The sequence below is a fragment of the Coccomyxa subellipsoidea genome, assembly GCF_000258705.1.
Source record: "Coccomyxa subellipsoidea C-169, whole genome shotgun sequence".
Taxonomy (NCBI): domain Eukaryota; kingdom Viridiplantae; phylum Chlorophyta; class Trebouxiophyceae; family Coccomyxaceae; genus Coccomyxa; species Coccomyxa subellipsoidea.
Window position 1 is genome coordinate 84,432 of NW_005178033.1, and position 19,423 is coordinate 103,854.

Genomic DNA, 19,423 nt, shown 5'->3' on the forward strand with positions numbered 1-19,423 from the left:
AGTCTAAGCTTGCTATAAGATTCTGTAAAGCGATCTCTGAAAAAGAGACACTGCAGTCACTGACTGTGACTGTATATGACACCCGCTGCTGGCACATGGTGCTGGTGGTAACGCAAAAGTCCACTACATTAACAATCGGACACCCTCGCAAGTCAAAACCCAGGGGTACTATAGACTACTGTGGTCTTAGGAGCTCTGGTACCCCTTGCAAGAACCCTTAGTGGGCTCAAGTACAACTGAAGTTATTCGAGTGTTCTGATGTCTAGTACTCCCTGAATACAAGAAGCCAGGGGTTGATACGCAAACAGCGAGGGCCGGGTGACTAACCTGCGCCAGGTGGTCGAGCGCGGATTCGACGGCGTTCCCGGGCCAGTCGACAATTCTCACCCACAGCGGCAGGGGGCGGTTGTGCATCTTGCAGTCTTCCTTCACGCGCTCCTGGCGAATGAAGAATGCCTGCACGCAAGTCTTGGCCACGTCCGCTATAAGCCAGACTGCCACCGAGTACGCCCACACGATGCCCACCTTGGCCCAGCCTGCAAACGGAAATGACTCTCAGGCACTGAATGTCTTCCAAGGATTGATGCATGCCCAGTACAATGCATCAACAATTCTCCCTGCGAAACATTGTAGGCAGCGCCGTCAACACATGCCGACAACAGCCTCTGACCTAATTGAAAAAGTAGACTAAGCACCTGAGACCATATATGCATGGTTGCAGAAGAAAAGGGCCGGCAAATGTATGATTTCTTGCCTTCCTGTCTTGATGGTGAATTGCAACTCACAGATTTTATGGTGAAGAGGTCTTCCTGATAACACAGGGGGTAAGGAAGTCTGAAATCCCTCAAGTACAAGAGGGTCCGCACCTGCGCCGATAAGGATGCCGCGGCCGCCGTCCGGCTGGATATTCTCGGGCCAGTAAACGGCAATGAAGGTGGCAGGCAATAACACGCACGAGACGGCCGCGATTAAGAGCAGCGAAGGCCTCGGGGCCGTGCGCTTGGAGAATCGCCAGAAGAGCCCCGGGTTGCGCGTGGCGAAGATGTTTAGCTGGATCATTATCATGAGCGCCAGGAAGATGCATGCGACCACCTGCGCGGAATGGTCGCCGATGTCAACCCAAGTATTTGACGTTATGACGTCTGTGATCACCCTGAATGATTCAAATTGGAGGGCCAGCGGCACATGCTTGCACATGGGATCTGATCAGCAGTCACACGATGGTGCTCATCGGATAGTGAAGAAGCATGTTATCAGGGAACATCTTGGCACGTCGTATGCATATTGAGCACTGATAGGAGATTCTACAGAGAGTGTTGTTAACACTGCCTGCAAAACTTGTGCAGCAAAGGGGCCGTCGCTCCTTCGAGCTGCAATCCCTGGCCCTCTGTGAGGCTTTGCTCCAGCAAGCTCTTTTTCTGGCTGAATGTATGTCTCTGAATAAGCACTCCATATCTTAAGGATGAATGTTCAGGCTCACCTGGCCGTTGGTGGTGCGGGGGGGGGCCCCGGGCAGGCCATCATCGACGGGGGTGCCCATCAGAGAGAACCAGTTGACGGGATTGGGCAGGCTCAAAAATAACAAGATCACAGAGCCGACAATGCCGACCGCAGCGGTGCATGCGGCCACGACTAAGCACTTAGTCATGTTCCACGTCAGCGGCATGTCGGAGCTGTGCACCTGTGCAGTGCGCACATGTCAGTCTCAGAAGCTGATATTTTTCTAGCTTTCCCAGAATCAGGAGTCATCTTTGACTGTGTTGCGGCTCTGCACCTGAAATCGTCTTGTGCACCTAAAAGCCTCTATCCAACACACATCCCGTTTGCATGCAAAAGGCGGACCAGAATTTTCGCTTCTACCGGCCTACCAAAACCTCGTATTTTGTGGCACTTGGATAGACATTCACTGCATGCTTGGGCGGACCATGTTTGCTGTCATGAAAGCAATGACTAATCAAGCAAGTAATGCAGCGCTCAGCCTCACCTTGTCGAAGGAGGTGGCCATGACGGAGGCATCGTTAGTAATGTTGATAACGATGATGGCCCAGGTTGGCATCTCGAATCCTAGTATAATGATCCCAAAGAAGAAGAACCCAAGAATGAGCAGGCTCGAGGCGATGCGATAGATCAAGTAAGACTGAAGCCGCGCAAAAATCGTGCGGCTGGCTTGGATGGCTGTTATGATGGGGCCCAACCCCTCCTGCGCAGCAAGCCAATTCTTTCTTGCATTTTGTGGTTGGACTTGCCCGGCTGCTGGGCCGACGTGTCATCATGCATGCGACACCGCTTCTTTGGGGAGCTTTTGGTAGCCGCACACATTCCCAACTACCGTACATGCCTTCTTGCTCTGCCCTTTCCAAAGGTCCCTTCTTGATCACGGCAAGGGGCATGACCTAGTGTGTATAAAGATCAACGTCTTCTGTGCTTGGTGAAGACACGCAGCTCAATGCAGAAAGCTGCAAATTTGCGCGGCATTGAAGAAGAAAGCCCTTGCATGCTCAACCGCCTCTGTTAGCACTGAAATGTGCAGTTCGATAGCACTTCATAGAAAACTGCAGGATTCCTTTGGCAAACACAGCTTTCTGATCTTGCATATCTGCTACCCCCAGCGCAGCCCGTGATGTCAGCAGAAGGTGATTACCTCGGTGAGGATGATGTCAGCGGCGCCCTTGGCTGCTGATGTGGCGCCGGCCACAGCGATGCCCACGTTGGCCTTCTTCAGTGCAGGCGCATCATTCACCCCGTCACCTGTGCCAAAATTTTAACATTTCCTTTCATATGATCAATTTAGTTCGACATACTGTTCCCGAAACCTACAGCCAAAACAGTCTCCAATAATTAAAATAGTTTCCACTTCAGATAAACATCCCAATCTACTCTAAGCATTGCCGTGCTTAGTAAGCAACGGAGTCTATAGGCTCCATGCATCAAAAAATCTTGCTAAGATTACGGTACCAAGCAAGTGGGTGCTATTTCTTGACTTCACAGCGAGATAGAACAATTGATATTGAAGAGGACACCTCAATTGATCATGATCTGTTTTTAGATATGTAAGTTCAGGAGGAAATATAACAAAACAGATCATGATCAAGACATGATGAACACATGATCAAAACTGATCTGATTTGAACGAACCTGTCATGCCAACAAGGCGTCCCTTTGACTGCAGCGCTGTGACAATCTTGTGCTTGTGCTCTGGGTACACTCCAGCAAAACCATCCACTTCTGTGACCTGCGCATTCAAAATCACCCACCAAGCTCATGAGAACGAATTTGCCTACATACAGTGTACTGCCTATACCATCCTTTCGTCCAGAAATGGGATGCCAAACTGCTTTTGGATCCCATCACCAAGCAGGCGCTAGCCAGGGCAGCACCAATACTTTTCCCAGTGCACCCTTTTCAACTGATTACACCACCGGAAAATATCAGAAAGAAGGTTTCTGCACACATGGCAACACATGTCTACTGGGGCCCAACAGGATTTTTGGAGCACTGCATACCAGGCTGCAGATCTCTTTACACATGCGCAAAGGCCTCTGGGTATTCAATGGCCAAATACATTGACAGTGACGAGTGCTCCAGACAGATAGGGAATCAACATTTTCACTAGTGATCCCATCATGAGTCATTAATGGGCTGCACACCTTATTTGCCAGGTCGGCGTCGGTAATTTTACCCTGCATCAGCTCTGCACCCTCCATGATGTTGGTGCCCAGCCCCAGTCGGCGGCTGGTCTCCACTGCGATCAGCAACTGGTCTCCGGTCACCATCTTCACCTGCGCATGCCCCGCCATCCTTCACTTACTCACACCCCTCAGTAACATCACTTACTCACACCCCTTAGTAACATCCTAAATCCAGGACACCCTAAATGCCTGGAGACAAGATTTCAGTCTGAACCCCTGCTGTGTTTGGCTTCCATTCAGTGCGCCAGTATATTTTGGGTGACGAGAGTATAGTGAGGAGCAAGCCTATGCAGCAGGTGCATGCATTGCTCTTGTTTATATCTTGGCACCACTCTCAAAATACTTTTGATACTGCTGATCCCATTGCAGAAGACTTCAGGCTGGAATCTGCAAAGACTTACCTCAATGCCAAGCTGGCGTGCAAGTTCGATGGTGCGCTTGGTGTCCTCTCTGGGTGGGTCCAGGAGGGAAATAAGGCCGACGAGCTGCCAGCTGGAGCCTCCATCTGCTGATGTGGCAACTCCCAACGCCCGCAGGCCCCTGGAAGCCCTCTCTGCCATGTACCTATCCACTGCTGCCCTTGCTGCAGGGTCTTGCAGCATCGCTCCAATGATCTGCGCAGCACAGTGCAGACCTAGGTACTGTAGTACTCATTCTAAAATCTGCACCCCCGGGTTTTTGAAAACTTCCGAATGTCTTTGAGCAACTCTAGAGATCTGCCTGAATATAAGAATACCTTGGTCATGCTCCATTGGATTGGACTTGTCCAGAGCCTTCTGACTTCCAACCGATTGGTCTCATAGGAATTGTATTTTTGGGGAATATGGTCCGAAATCTTATTTCATGGGGGCTGTGGAATGAGTACTATTATTCTGCCACGGCTAAACTCCTCGAATGACTTTACCAGAACGAAGAGAAGCAAACATTCACCAAAGAGGCCCTTTCAGAAAGAGCAATGGGCCGCTTGGTCTTTTGATACTCATCCTAGTCAGCAACAGGTCACAGAGACATTCTGCAAATTGCATGCATGTCTTTTGACAGGATTACGGTACGCAGAATTGCACACCCGGCAGAACAGTCAAGCCATCAGATTCCAGAGGATTCTTCTACAACTTCAAGAGAATTCACTCTTTAAAGGTTGAAAATTGAAACGAAATATTACCTGGGGTGCTCCCTTGCTGGCGAGCAGCCGCCGCCCGTCAGGGGCGGTGAAAGTGGCGGTCGTCTTTTTGTCCACAGGATTAAACGGCACGACTCGCTCGATGACATAACCCTTCAGGCTCTCTCTGCTCCCCACTGCGCCAGTCACTGCCCTGTCTATTGCATCGTTGTTTTCCCATTTGGCTGACAACGCCGCGTAGAGCAGCACTTGCTCCTTGGTGGCTTCTTCCCAGGGCTCCACGTCCTCCTTGTCCAGTGTCAGCCTGCACGAGTTTCAAATTCAAATTTCAAACTTCAAATCTATGAAGATGCGGTGAAGGTTTGCATGTGCATGCATTGCAGCTGGAATAAGGCCCAGAATTTAGCGCTAGCCTGCAGTCTCTCAGCAAGTGCCACCGCTGCATGCAGGGGCTTCTAACAATTCATGTGACATGGGTGAAATATTTGCATGGCGCAGAATGCTGGCCTGGAATTTTCTCTCTCGACTAGTTGTCGCATCCTACCCACTCTTGCCTCTGCCTCTTCCCTCCAGGAGCCTCAGAGGTGAGCGGATGAGTCAACAGTGCGCCTGGCCAGGCGCGCATGCTGCGCCATGCTGGCAATAAACTACTCATGTGCCACCTGCATGCGATCGCCTGCTGCGCTCTGCATGGGGCAGCTCAGGGTGAGGGTTGGTGCCCGCGTCGAAAGAGGCCCTAACGAGGGCTGCTTATTCCCCTGGAACTGCTAATGGGCTGGGGAAGTGCCAGGTGCTCACCTGTTGAGTGTAAGCGTGCCTGTCTTGTCGCTGGCAAGCACCTCCATTCCAGAGAGCTCCTCCAGGGAAGCCAGCCTGCACATGAAGTCAACATGAAGTTACAAAAGTTACTGTCTTATTGATGGTCTCTACCGTTGCCATGTCATCCTACAGGTATCATACGGCCCTCGGCTTGTCACATGCTACCACAGCTGGAAGAATTTGTCCTCGTAAGAGACAACTTTACGCAATGAGGAAAGTTGGTACCAATTTTTAGTCAGCTTGGAAGTTTTCACTGCTTTGCCTGGCCTGCTCCAAGGTGCGCTGAATGCTATGGCACGACAAATAAAGCAAGGCAAAAGGCAGTCGGCGGCAAATTGCCTTCAGTAGCCCTGGTGTGGACTTGCAGCGCGTCCGCACATGCAACTTGCATGTTCACGAGTACAAAGTGCAAGACATATCGTGTTTGCATCCCAGCTTTTGCTGGTGTTTGCCAAAACAGCCTGCCTCACCCGGACATCCAGCTGATGCCCTAGGGTCACTCGGTCTCAATCCAGTTTTTGAATAGAAGAGGAGCTGCAGCCGCACCGGTTGACAATGGCCTTGTGGCGTGCCATCTCTCGAGCGCCGATCGCCAGAACAGTTCCAGTCACAACGGGCATGCCCACAGGCACAGTTGATGCGAGGATTACAAATGCGATGACTACCGAGTAGCCGGCCGCGTCGCCCCGGCCGAGAAGTGTCGCCATTATGCAGATGACTCCCGCCAACGCCAGTGCCCCGATCGCCAGCGTCACTCGGCTCAGCACCTGCGAATCATTGGACGTGTCAGCACTGCTGACTTAGCAGACAGTGCAGGATATGCTGTGACTCACTGACCAGAGTGCCAGAGTAGCATTGCGCAGTAATCACCTGAAGGACTTGCATTAAAAGCGGATAGATCTGGCTCACGCCGGCCCTCAAGCAACAAATGCCAGGTTACAGAGAGGGCACCAGCACACAGGGGGCTCGCTCTTAAACAAAAAACAGAAATTGCCAAAGATCAACAGAGCTAGGTCATGCTGCGCACAGGGGAGGTGACAAAGTTGCACACACTGCGCAAGAGCCAAATCTCCTCTGGGCGCTGCCAAATGTTCTCAGGCGCTGCTGAAAACCTTGTCATTTAGAACATTTGGGCATTTCACTGATAAGTACCAGCCAGGCATCACCTTTCGCAGGTGCCCGATCTCTTCCGGCTCGCTCAGCAGAGCGACTGTCTTGCCAAAGAAGGAGGCACCCCCCGTGGCAGATACTACAGCCGCGCTCTCGCCCTGCACTATGACAGAGCCGGACAGCATCTGCCCCACAAACGTGAAAGCGTCAATGACGGCTCTGCATGTTTGATAATGAAAAGGTCAGAGGCAGCTTTAGCTTCGTGACACTTGCGTGATGACACAGACACAGATCTGCCGTTGTTTCTATGGCATGCATGTAGACTTCAGTGGGTTATCATGAGGTGATTCCTAGGCAAGCTTAAAGTGCAGTGCTTCTCAGCAGCAGCAAAAAGAAGAGAAGAAGCTTCGGCTCTGCGACTTTCACAGGAGGTAAAGGACAGTCAACCTGCATGTGCACAGGCTCTTTTTGACAATTGCAGGATTCTGCTTGCATGCTGACCCCTTTAGAGTGCATCACTCCGGTCACTCTTCGAAAGATGTTCTGCATTCAGTGGAAAATAAAGGGATGGTGCACTACCTTGGCGCCCTGAGTCTTGGAGACGGGCAGTGACTCGCCAGTCAGGGATGATTCGTCCACCTTCAGAGGCTCGCCTTCGCCCACAAGCTGCAAACGCATGTATCTGTTCATTCATACGTTAATTTGACGTCTGAACGACTAAACTCCCGGCTGGTGGGGGGCGCTGCAAATGCTGAGCACCATCACCAGCATGATGCCCATGGTGGATTGGGTCTTGCTTGGTCCTGGCGAGTCCGTTAAAGGGTGGAAATTGTGGCAGCCTTTGCATGCCGCTTGTCTGTAGACGCACTTTGCCCCTGGGAGGAACAGCAGGATAAGAGCAAATGATGACGAACTAGAAAGAGACAAGTCATGTGACAGGGACACATGGGTGCAGAAAGCGCACCACAGCATCGGCTGGGACGACGTCTCCGCCCTTTAGATCGATGAGGTCGCCCGGCACCAGCTCGCGGACCTCCACTTGCTTCCACTCTCCGTCCCGCTTGACCAATGCCGTGGGGGCCGACAGTTCCTGCACATCGCCGTGCAACCTTGTCGATGCCGTTTTCAGAGAGACTTGTCCATCCATACCTGATCCGATCCGGTATTGCATAAAACGATCAGCATAACAAGTGTGATTGTCGGGTGACAATTTGCGCACCTTGAGCTCTTTCACCGCATTGCCGGCGTTCCGGTCAGAGTAGTAGCCCACCCAAACAATGATGTTCAGCTCCACAATCAGCAGAACAAAGGACGTCCAGCCTCTGCTGCCATCGTTTGGGACAACTACACTGATGATCGCAGCCAGAAACTGCAAAGTCAAGAAATGCGTCAGCAGACATGGCGTTCGCAATGGCTTCCGGCAGATTCACGTCCACAAGGTTCATGCACCCGCTAGGAACACGATGAGCAGGCACACATTGCCATGAGGTATAATTGTCGTTTAGCGCGCGTTCAAGCTATATAGCGCAGGATGAATTTGTGTTAGTCATAGCATTGTCCCGCACTTCGCCATCTACAGGGCACTTTGTTCACTCGTGCATTCACGACATGGAAAAGATCGCACGATGACAAGTATGATGGGGTCGAAGTATCGCTTGACCACTTTCCTCCATTCTGGCTCAGCATTGCCTTCGATCTCGTTGAAGCCGTGAACTTGCTGCAGCTCGCGTGCCTTGATTGATGTTAGCCCTTCACAATGCATTGCTGATTGTATTCTTGTCTATGTGAAAGCTTCTTAGTCGATATGGACGCGAGCGCTACGATTGAGATCCGTCGTCCAAGAGATGCGCGCTGCCCAGGTGTGTCCGACGGCGATATTCCGGAATGCCTTCCCGACAGCTTCCATGCTGTCAACAAATGTTTCTGTGCCAGACCCTAGTCCCTCTCCTTTCAGAATTAGGGCGTGTTCACACACAACCTGGAAATTGATTCTCCAGGGGGTGGAGATTACTGTAATCGGCGGTTTTGGTGACTAAACGCCTGGAGATTGACGGTTGGAGATTAATCTCCATGTCCTGGGGTGGAGATCGGTTCTCCAGGTGGGGGGGCAGGCTATAACGGTGCCTGGAGATTTGTTCTCCAAGTGTTCTCCAGGGGTAGTGTGAACACCCCCTTAAACACGCCAATAATGCAGCTAGGCTCTTAACATGATCAAGGGTCATTCAGGTTACAGGCAGCACATTTAGTTAGCTCTTCGACTCGACCTCGAAGGTCGACCAACCAATAATGACATCAACAAGCAACTTGCATCGATAATATTATGTGATATCAGCATAGCACTGGCAGTCACCTAGCTGACCTGCAAAGCTGCCAATGGGCTGCGTTGAGATAAACCTTCTGATGATCCCACTATGTCAAACAGCTCAGCAGAGACCGGCAACAAGAGTGCACTTCCTGACTGGAAGGAAGGAAGGAAGGAAGATTACATCACTCCAGCCGCCTAGGGCTGATTGGATGAACTGACAGAATCCAAATAATCAAAACAATCCATCACAAAATGTGCAACACCAACAATGTCCAACTGCCACATGAATTGGATGACTGGAGACTCCTTCCGCATTGAGAAGCCATGTGCAGGTGTGTAGTACGTTGTACGTAATGATAAGCCGTATTTCAAATCGCGTCCCAGGAAAACAGAGACGCCGTGACGGCTAAATTACCGGGCACATTGTTTCCCATGCTATTCCATCACAATCCAGACGTCTTGATGGTGTCTGATGGACCATAGAGGAATCTGATTGACAGGGTAGGAGCCGTAGGAAGCCATCTCAATTCTGAGAATCCTCCAGGGCTCTTGAAATTGTGAGGTGTTATTAAAAGTAGTCTCGAAGGCAACGGATGCATCAAGGTGTGTGATCTTCACAAGTAGCGAGCTCGTTGTTGTGTCTGGGCTGTATGCCATAGTCTTGTATGTAATAATAAAATTTGAACCCATCCAGCATGTACCCAGATCTTAGAAACTGTTGCAAAGCGCTATTTGGTCAAAGGGGGTTCACTCTTGGATCCAAATCAGTCACATACTTCTTGCTTACAATCTGGCAAGGTAGTATACACTAAATAGACGAATCACAGGGTTCGCCCCAGAACTAGATACTTCTGAGCATCCGTTTGACCGATAGACAGCAAAGTGGTGTGTATTTGGCAAAGCATGTACTGCATGCCCTTGCTGACGATGGCACCTTGTACACTGTAAGATGCCAATCAAAGTACTCAAACCCAGAATGAACAAAGCAAAGAAAGCTGACTTCTCAGAGAATCCACACTCACTTAGATACATACTTTCGAACTTGCAAGGAAAGACCTCTTTACTTCAAAGATTCAATACTTGGCAAGGCGCGTTATAGCATGCTACACATTGTAGACTACGCCACACTGGACGGTGTACTTCACTGCTTCAAAGTAACTGCTTCGGCTTTCTGTGAGGCTGCTCACTTGGCACAAGAATGTGGAGTGTCGATGATGACATCAGTCAACTCTCTTGCTGAGTCATTGGCGGGTCCCTTGCGTGAACCCTGCAATCGTATGCAAGCAGGCTTCTGAAGTCTCTGGAGTAACAGCACATCACCACGGCGCTGTGAAAGCTATGAAACACAGCATGCATGCCTTCTGGTATACTGTCCGAGACACAGCTCCTGCTCTATTCTGTAAATATACAATGGAATTTCGTATCCCTGGAAGAGAGCAAAAGTGGGACCAGCTTCCTGATCTGGGGCCCAGTGTTCGTCAGAAGGCCACAAGTCTTGCCCATGCAAGACATCCATGAAGATGATATGTGGCATAAGTTGATTCTACATTGCACTACCAAAAGGTAGCTGTCCCAACAAAGAGTCGCTGAAAGCCTCACCTTGACAGTCTTGCGCTTGTTGCACGGCTGGCAGGCTTTGGAAGTTCCCTGCAGAACCACGAGACACATGTAAGGCAACTTTTTAGCAGAGCAGATATCTAACCAACCACGAGTCTGATCCTGCCGTAAAATTGTGGTAGGCGATCTAAAAGACACCCTTTGTGTGACACTGCTGGCACACGATGGTAATTTCACAAGAGTCACCTTGCAAACGTTTCACACCCCACCAAGTCAGATTCACTCTGTTGTCTCCAGTAAGGCTCAAGGCTCAAGGCTCAAGAGGGGTTACTGAACACCACTGGCAATTACTACCCCCTAAAAACAACATGCCAGGGGTTGATATGCAAACAGCAAGGGCCGGGTGACTCACCTGCGCCAGGCTGTCGAGCGCGGATTCAACGGCGTTACCGGGCCAGTCGACAATTCGCACCCACAGCGGCAGCGGCCTGTCGTGCATCTTGCAGTCTTCTTTCATCCGCTCCTGGCGAATGAAGAATGCCTGCACGCAAGTCTTGGCCACGTCCGCTATCAGCCAGACTGCCACCGCGTACGCCCACACGATGCCCACCTTGGCCCAGCCTGCAAATAGAAATGATTGTCGGGCACTGAATGTCGTTCAAGGATTGATGCATGCCTAGTACAATGTATCACAATTTCTCCCTGCCAAAAATTGTAGGCAGGGCCGTCAACACATGCCAAGCACTCATGCCAAGCACTGACTCTGACCCAACTGAAAAAGTAGACTGAGCACCTGAGACCCTGTATGCATGATTGCAGAAGGATATGGCCGGCAGATATATGATTTCTTGCCTTCCTGTCTTGATGGTGTGTTGCAGGACACAGATTACATGGTGCAAAGGCCTTCCTATTAAAACAGGGGGTATTCTGAAACCCCTTGAGATCCAAAAGGGTACGCACCTGCGCCGATAAGAACGCCGCGGCCGCCGTCCGGCTGGATGTTCTCGGGCCAGTACACTGCAATGAAGGTGGCAGGCAATAACACGCACGAGACGGCCGCGATTAAAAGCAGCGAAGGCCTCGGGGCCGTCTGCTTGGAGAATCGCCAGAAGAGCGCCGGGTTGCGCGTGGCGAAGATGTTTAGCTGGATCATTATCATGAGCGCCAGGAAGATGCATGCGACCACCTGCGCGGAAATGGTCGCTGATGTCGCACAGTTATTTGACTTTGTGACGTCCGTAATTACCATGATTGATTCAAATTGGAGGGGAAGCGACACATGCACACACATCAGCGGTCACATGACAGTGCTCATTGGACAGCGAAGGAGCATGCTATCAGTGAACATCGTGGCACGTTGTATGCATATTGAGCACTGCTAAGAGATTCCCCATGACGAGATTAGTATCAACACTGCCTGCAAAAGTTGTGCAGCATAGGGACCGTTGCTACTTCGAGCTGCAATTCCTGGCCCTCTGTGAGGCTTTGCTCCAGCAAGCTCAGCTGAATATTATGCCTCTGAATAAGCTTTCCACATCTCAAGGATGAATATTCAGACTGACCTGACCGTTGGTGGTGCGGAAGGCCTCGGGCAGGCCATGATCGATGGGGGTGCCCATCAGAGAGAACCAGTTGACGTGATGGGGCAGGCTCAAAAAAAGCAAGAGCACAGAGCCGGCGATGCCGACCGCAGCTGTGCATGCGGCCACTACTAAGCACTTAGTCATGTTCCACGTCAGCGGCATGTCGGAGCTGTGCACCTGTGCAGCGGGCATATATCAGTCTCAGAAGCTGATATTTGTCTAAATTTCCCAAAATCAGGAGCCATCTTTGACTGTGTCAAATACGCGGGTCTGCACCTAAAATGATCTTGTGCACCTGATCGCCCCTATCCAAAACTCATCTCGTTTGCATGCAAAAGGTGGACCAGAGTTTTCACTTTCTGCCGACCTACCGGAACCTCTTCTTTTGTGGCACTCGGATAATATATTTAATGCATGCTTGGGCGCACCATGCCTGCTGTCATGAAAGCAATGACTAACCAAGTAAGCAATGCAGCGCTCGGCCTCACCTTGTCGAAGGAGGTGGCCATGACAGAGGCATCGTTAGTAATGTTGATGACGATGATGGCCCAGGTTGGCATCTCCAATCCTAATATTATGATCCCAAAGAAGAAGAAGCCCAGAATGAGCAGGCTTGAGGCTATGCGGTAGATCAGGTAAGACTGAAGCCGCGCAAAAATTGTGCGGCTGGCTTGGATGGCTGTTATGATGGGGCCCAACCCCTCCTGCGCAGTAAGCCAATACATGTGAGACATTTTTTCTTGCATTTTGAAGTTACCCTGCCAGCCTAAATAGCTGCTATTCGGCTTCGACCCTTGGTATCGAATAGCTGCTATCTGGCATCGAGCCAGACTTGCCCGTCTGCTGGGCCGACGTGTCATCATGCATGCAGCACCGCTGCTTTGAGAGCTTTTGGTACCCTCACACGTTCCTAACTACTATACATGCCTTCTCGCTCTGCCCTTTCCAGGGCCTCTGTCGTGATCACGGCAAGGGGCATACCTGGTCTGGATAAAGATCAACGTCTTCTGTGTTTGGTGAAGACACGCAGCTCAATGCAGAAAGCTGCAAATTTGCGCAGCATTGAAGAAGAAAGCCCTTGCATGCTCTACGTCCCTTGTCAGCGCTGAAATGTGCAGTTAAATAGCACTTCACGGAGAAATGCAGGATTCCTTTGGCAAACATCTTTGGGATTTTTCTTCTGCTAACCCCAGCTCAGCTCGTGATGTCAGCAGAAGGTGATTACCTCGGTGAGGATGATGTCAGCGGCACCCTTGGCAGCTGATGTGGCGCCGGCCACAGCGATGCCCACGTTGGCCTTCTTCAGTGCAGGCGCATCATTCACCCCGTCACCTGTGCCAAAATTTAACATTTCCGTTCATATGATCAATTCAATCTAACACAGACTGTTCCCGAAACCTACAGTCAAAACAGTCTCCAATAAATCAAACAGTTTCCACTTCAGATAGACATCCCATTCTTCTCTAAGCATTGCCGTGCTTAGTAAGCAACGGAGTCTAAAGGCTTCATGCATCCCAAAAACCTCTTGCTAGGATTACCGTTCCAGGCAAAGGGGTGCTCTTCCTTGACTTCACAGCAAGATGAAACCATTATATTGAAAAGGACACCTCAATCGATCATGATCTGTGTTTTGATATGTCAGTTCAGGAGGAAGTATAATTTTGAGCTGACCTGTCATGCCAACGAGGCGCCCCTTTGACTGCAGCGCTGTGACAATCTTGTGCTTGTGCTCCGGGTACACTCCAGCAAAGCCATCCACCTCTGTCACCTGTGTTTAAAAATTCACCCATCAAGCTCACGTGCACGAATCTGCCTACATACAGTTTACTTTTCGAATCTTCCTATACCATCCTTTCGTCTAGAAATGGTTTCCACACATTAATCCACCGGAAAGTACCAGAAAGAAGTTTTTTGCACACATGGCAACTCATGCATGCTGGGGCCCAACATGATTTTTTGCAGCACTGCATACCAGGCTGCAGATCTCTTTACACATACGCAGTGGCCTCAAGGTATTCGTTGGTCAAACACATTCACAAAGTGACGAGTGCTCCAGACAGATAAGGAATCAACACCTTCACAAGTGATCCCACAATCAGCAGTTAATGAGCTGCACACCTTTGTTGCCAGGTCAGCGTCGGAAATTTCACCCTGCATCAGCTCTGCACCCTCCATGATGTTGGTGCCCAGCCCCAGTCGGCGGCTGGTCTCCACTGCGATCAGCCGTTGGTCCCCAGTTACCATCTTCACCTGCGCATGCCCCGCCATCCTTTCATTACTCAAACCCCTTAGTAAAAATCCTAAACCCAGGGTACCCCAAATGCCTGGAGACAAGATTTCAGCCTAAATCCCTGCTGTGTTTGGCTTTCATTGAGTGCCCCAGTTTTTTGGGGTGACGAGAGTATAGTGACAACCTAGCCTACGCAGCAGGTGCATGCATTGCTCTTGTGAGTTTGCATCTTGGCACAAGTCTCGAAATACTTTTAGTACTGCTGTCTCACTGCAAAAGACTTCAGCCTGGAATCTTACAAAGACATACCTCGATGCCAAGCTGGCCTGCAAGTTCGATGGTGCGCTTGGTGTCCTCTCTGGGTGGGTCCAGGAGGGAAATAAGACCAACGAGCTGCCAGTTGGCGCCTCCATCTGCTGACGTGGCGACTCCCAATGCCCGCAGACCCCTGGAAGCCCTCTCCGCCATGTACCTATCCACCGCTGCCCTTGCTGCAGGGTCTTGCAGCATCGCTCCGATGATCTGTGCAGCACAGTGCAGATCTAGGTACTGTAGTTATTATTATTATTATTGTCAAACGCTTTTACTGCCAAGAGGCAAGGTGCATTCTGCAGACAAACTGCAGTTGAAGGCTGCCATAATCCTACCCCTTGTTGGACGCGCCAGATCCAAGCAAGACCCAATCAATTGTGGGCATAATGCTCAGTATTTATATCGCCCCCCGCCAGCCGGGGTAAACTGTAGTACCCATTCTAAAACCTGCACCCCCGGCGGTGCTGAGAATATTTCAAAGCAACTCTAGGGATCATCATGACCTCAAAAATGCCATGGTCATGCTCCATTGGATTGGACTTGTCCAGAGCTTTCCGACTTTAGTCTGAAAATTACCATAGGGGTATATATTTTGGGTATGGGGTCATATTTATCCACCCTTTTGGCCGAAACTATTATTCATGTGGGTTGTTGATTGAGTACTATAATTCTGCCGCGGCTGAATTCTTTGAGTGACTTAACCAGAAAGAAGAGAAGCAAACATTCACCAAAAAGGCCCTTTCAGAAAGAGCAATGGGCCGCTTGGTCTTTTGATACTCATCCCAGTCAGCAACAGGTCACAAAGACATTCTGCAGATTGCATGCATGTCTTTTGACAGGATTACGGTACGCGGTGTTGCACACCCGGCAGAACAGTCAAGCCATCAGATTTCAAAGGATTCTTCTACACCATACAGTGAATCCACTCTTTCATCTTTAAAAATGATATTATTACCTGGGGTGCTCCCTTGCTGGCGAGCAGCCGTCGCCCGTCAGGGGCGGTGAAAGTGGCGGTCGTCTTTTTGTCCACAGGATTGAACGGCACGACTCGCTCGATGACGTAACCCTTCAGGTTCTCTTTGCTTCGCACTGCGCCAGTCACTGCCCTGTCTATTGCATCGTTGTTTTCCCATTTGGCTGACAATGCCGCATAGAGCAGCACTTGCTCCTTGGTGGCTTCTCCCCAAGGCTCCACGTCCTTCTTGTCCAGTGTCAGCCTGCACGAATTTCAAATTCAAATTTCAAACTTCAAAATTTAAACGTTCAATTTCCTATTTTCATATATTGTAAAGATGCGGTGAAGGTTTGCATGTGCATGCATTGCAGCGGAAATAAGGCGCGGAATGTAGCCCTGGCCTGCACTCTCTCAGCAAGTGCCACCGCTGCATGCAGGGGTTTCTGAAACGCATGTGACATGGGTGAGAAACTTGCAGGGCGCAGAATGCTGGCCTGGGATTTTCACTCTCGACAGGTTGTCGAATCCTCCCCACTCTTCCCTCCACCTCTTCCCTCCAGGAGCCTCATGAGTCAGCGGATGAGTCAACAGCGCGCCTGACTAGGCGCGCTGCTGCGCCATGCTGGCAATAAACTAATCATGTGTCACCTGCATGCGATCGCCTGCTGCGCTCTGCATGGGGCAGCTCAGGGTTAGGGTTAAATGCCCAGGTCAGAAAGAAATCCTAACGAGGGCTTCTTATTCCCCTGGAATTGCTAAGGGGCTGGGGAAATGACAGGTGCTCACCTGTTGAGTGTGAGCGTGCCTGTCTTGTCGCTGGCAAGCACCTCCATTCCTGAGAGCTCCTCCAGGGAGGCCAGCCTGCAGACACATGACAAATCAAAGCCACTGCCTTACTGATGGTCTCTACCTTTGCCATGTCAATCTACAGGTATCAGCTACGGCCTCCAGCTTGTCACATGCTACACATCCGGAAGGATTTGTCCTCAAACTAGACAACTTTACGCAATGAGAAGAATTGGCACCATGCTTCCAGTCAGCTTGGAAGACTTCACTGCTTTGCCCGGCCTGCTCCAAGGTGCGCTGAATGCTATGGCATAAAAATTGAGGCAAGGCAAAAAGCAGTCGGTGGCAAGTTTCCTTCAGCAGCCCTGGTGTGGAACTGCAGCGCGTCCGCACATGTAACTTGCATGTTCACCAATACATAGTGCAAGGCATAAAGTGTCTGCATCCCGCCTTTCACTTGCGTGTGCCAAAAGAGCCTGCCCAACCTGGACATCAAGCTGATGCCCTAGGGTCATTCGGTCTCTACTCAGTTTTCAAAACCAAAGGGTGAAAGGAAGAGCGGCTGCAGCCGCACCTGTTCACGATGGCCTTGTGGCGTGCCATCTCACGAGCGCCGATCGCCAGAACCGTAGTAGTCACAACGGGCATGCCGACAGGCATGGCTGACACGAGGATGACAAATGCGATGACTACCGAGTAGCCGGCCGCATCACCGCGGCCCAGAAGTGTCGCCATTATGCAGATGACTCCCGCCAACGCCAGTGCCCCGATCGCCAGAGTCACTCGGCTCAGCACCTGCGAGTAATTGGGTGTGTCAGCACTGCTGACTTAGCAGACAGTGCAGGATATGCTGTGACTCACTGAACAGAGAGCCAGAGTAGCATTGCGCAGTAATCACCTGGAGGACTTGCATTAAAAGCGGATAGATCTGGCTCACGCCGACCCTCAAGCACCAAATGACAGGTTACAGAGTGGGCACAGGCACACAGAGGGCTCGCTCTTGAACAGCAAACAGAAACTGCTAAAGATCAGCAGAGCTAGGTCCTGATCACAGGGGAGGTGATAAAATTTGCACACTTTGCGCAAGTGCCAAATCTCCTCTTGGCGCCGCCGTGAGAGAATTCTGAGGCCCAATTAAAAAGCTTGGAACCCAGAACATTTGGGCAATTTATACTGAAAGTACCAACGAGGCCTCACCTTACGCAGGTGTCCGATTTCCTCCGGCTCACTCAGCAGAGCGACTGTCTTGCCAAAGAAGGAGGCACGCCCCGTGGCAGATACCACAGCTGCGCTCTCGCCCTGCAATATGACAGAGCCAGACAGCACCTGCCCCACAAATTTGAAAGCGTCAGTGACAGCTCTGCCTGTGTGATTTTCGAAAAGGTCAAGAGACAGATTTAGCTTTGTGACACGTGCAATATGTCACAGGGACAGATCATGCATGCATGCAGATTTTCAGTGGGAAATCATGAGGTGATCCCCCTGCGAGCGTAAGTGCAGCGCTTCTCAGCAGCAGCAGAAAGAAGAGAAGAAGCTTCGGCTCTGGAACTTTCACAGGAGGTAAAGGACAGTCAGCCCGCATGTGCACAGGCTCTTTTAGGCAATTGCAGGATGCTGGCATGCTGACCCCTTTCAGACTGCATCACTTCTGCAATTCTACGAAAGATGTTCTGCATTCAGTCGAAAGTGTCAAGGGGCTTGTCAATGGTACAGTACCTTGGCGCCCTGGGTCTTGGAGACGGGCAGTGACTCGCCAGTCAGGGATGACTCGTCCACCTTCAGAGGCTCGCCTTCACCCACAAGCTGCACACACATGCATCTGTTCATTCATTCATTCACATTGACGTTTGAATGACTAGAGGGCAGTGCAAATTCTGAGCACCATCACCAGCATGATGCCCATGGTTGATTGGTCCTGGCGAGTCCGTTCAGGGGTGAGATTTGTAACGGCCTTTGCATGTCGCTTGCCTGTACACGCACTTTGCCCCTGGCAGGAACAGCAGGAATAAAGCAGATGATGACGAAATGGAAAGACACGAGTCATGTGACAGGGACACGTGGGTGCAGAAAGCGCACCACAGCATCGGCTGGGACGACGTCTCCGCCCTTTAGATCGATGAGGTCGCCAGGCACCAGCTCGCGGACCTCCACTTGCTTCCACTCTCCGTCCCGGTTGACCGATGCCGTGGGGGCCGACAGTTCCTGCACATCGCCATACAAACTTGTTGATGCCTCAAAAAGAGTTGTCCATCCACACCCGATCGAATTCGGCCTTGCATAAAAAAGATGAGCATACCAACTGTGATTGTCGGGTGATGATTTGCGCACCTTGAGCTCTTTCACCGCATTGCCGGCGTTCCGATCAGAGTAGTAGCCCACCCAAACAATGATGTTTAGCTCCACAATCAGCAGAACAAAGGACGTCCAGCCCCTGCTGCCATCGTTTGGGACAGCTGCACTGATGATCGCAGCCAGAAACTGCAAGTCAAGAAATGCGTCAGCGACATGGCGTGTGCAATGGCTTCCGGCAAATTCACGTCCACAAGATTCGTGCACCCGCTAAGAAGACGATGGGCAAAACAAACATTGCCATGAGGTATAGTTTTCGTGTAGCGTGCGTTCAGGCCATGTAACACAGGAATAAGGTGTGTTAGTCATGGCATTGTCCCAGACAGCACTCGCCATGTGCAAGGCAGTGTGTTCACTTGTGCATTCAAGACATGAGAGGGATCGCACGATGACAAGTGTGATGGGGTCGAGGTATCGCTTGACCACTTTCTTCCATTCCGGCTCGGCATTGCCTTCGATCTCGTTGAAGCCGTGAACTTGCTGCAGCTCGCGTGCCTTGATTGATGTTAGCCCTTCACAATGCATTGCTTATTGATTTCTTATCTTTGTGCAAGCTTCTTAGTCGAAATGGGCGCGAGCGCTACGATTCAGATCTGTGAGATTATTTT

The 19,423-nt window shown here is 50.8% G+C and overlaps 2 protein-coding genes across 2 annotated transcripts; both read right to left on the bottom strand.

Moving 5' to 3' along the window:
• Positions 1 to 186: 186 nt before the first annotated feature.
• COCSUDRAFT_16699 (P-type ATPase) lies at positions 187 to 8,500 on the bottom strand (the record flags this gene model as incomplete). Its single annotated transcript, XM_005646607.1, has 16 exons — positions 187 to 536; positions 867 to 1,092; positions 1,481 to 1,681; positions 1,985 to 2,200; positions 2,642 to 2,748; positions 3,136 to 3,232; positions 3,648 to 3,779; positions 4,091 to 4,303; positions 4,852 to 5,113; positions 5,608 to 5,682; positions 6,175 to 6,395; positions 6,795 to 6,923; positions 7,318 to 7,404; positions 7,703 to 7,828; positions 7,958 to 8,107; positions 8,363 to 8,500. The coding sequence occupies 16 exons, from the start codon at positions 8,498 to 8,500 to the stop codon at positions 187 to 189; spliced, it is 2,730 nt and encodes a 909-aa protein (XP_005646664.1).
• Positions 8,501 to 10,910: 2,410 nt separating this feature from the next.
• On the bottom strand, positions 10,911 to 19,340 carry COCSUDRAFT_16800 (P-type ATPase; the record flags this gene model as incomplete). The annotated part of the gene is made up of 16 exons (XM_005646608.1): positions 10,911 to 11,221; positions 11,561 to 11,786; positions 12,163 to 12,360; positions 12,672 to 12,887; positions 13,409 to 13,515; positions 13,855 to 13,951; positions 14,302 to 14,433; positions 14,723 to 14,935; positions 15,681 to 15,942; positions 16,467 to 16,541; positions 17,041 to 17,261; positions 17,664 to 17,792; positions 18,183 to 18,269; positions 18,543 to 18,668; positions 18,795 to 18,944; positions 19,203 to 19,340. The coding sequence occupies 16 exons, from the start codon at positions 19,338 to 19,340 to the stop codon at positions 10,911 to 10,913; spliced, it is 2,688 nt and encodes an 895-aa protein (XP_005646665.1).
• Positions 19,341 to 19,423: the final 83 nt, after the last annotated feature.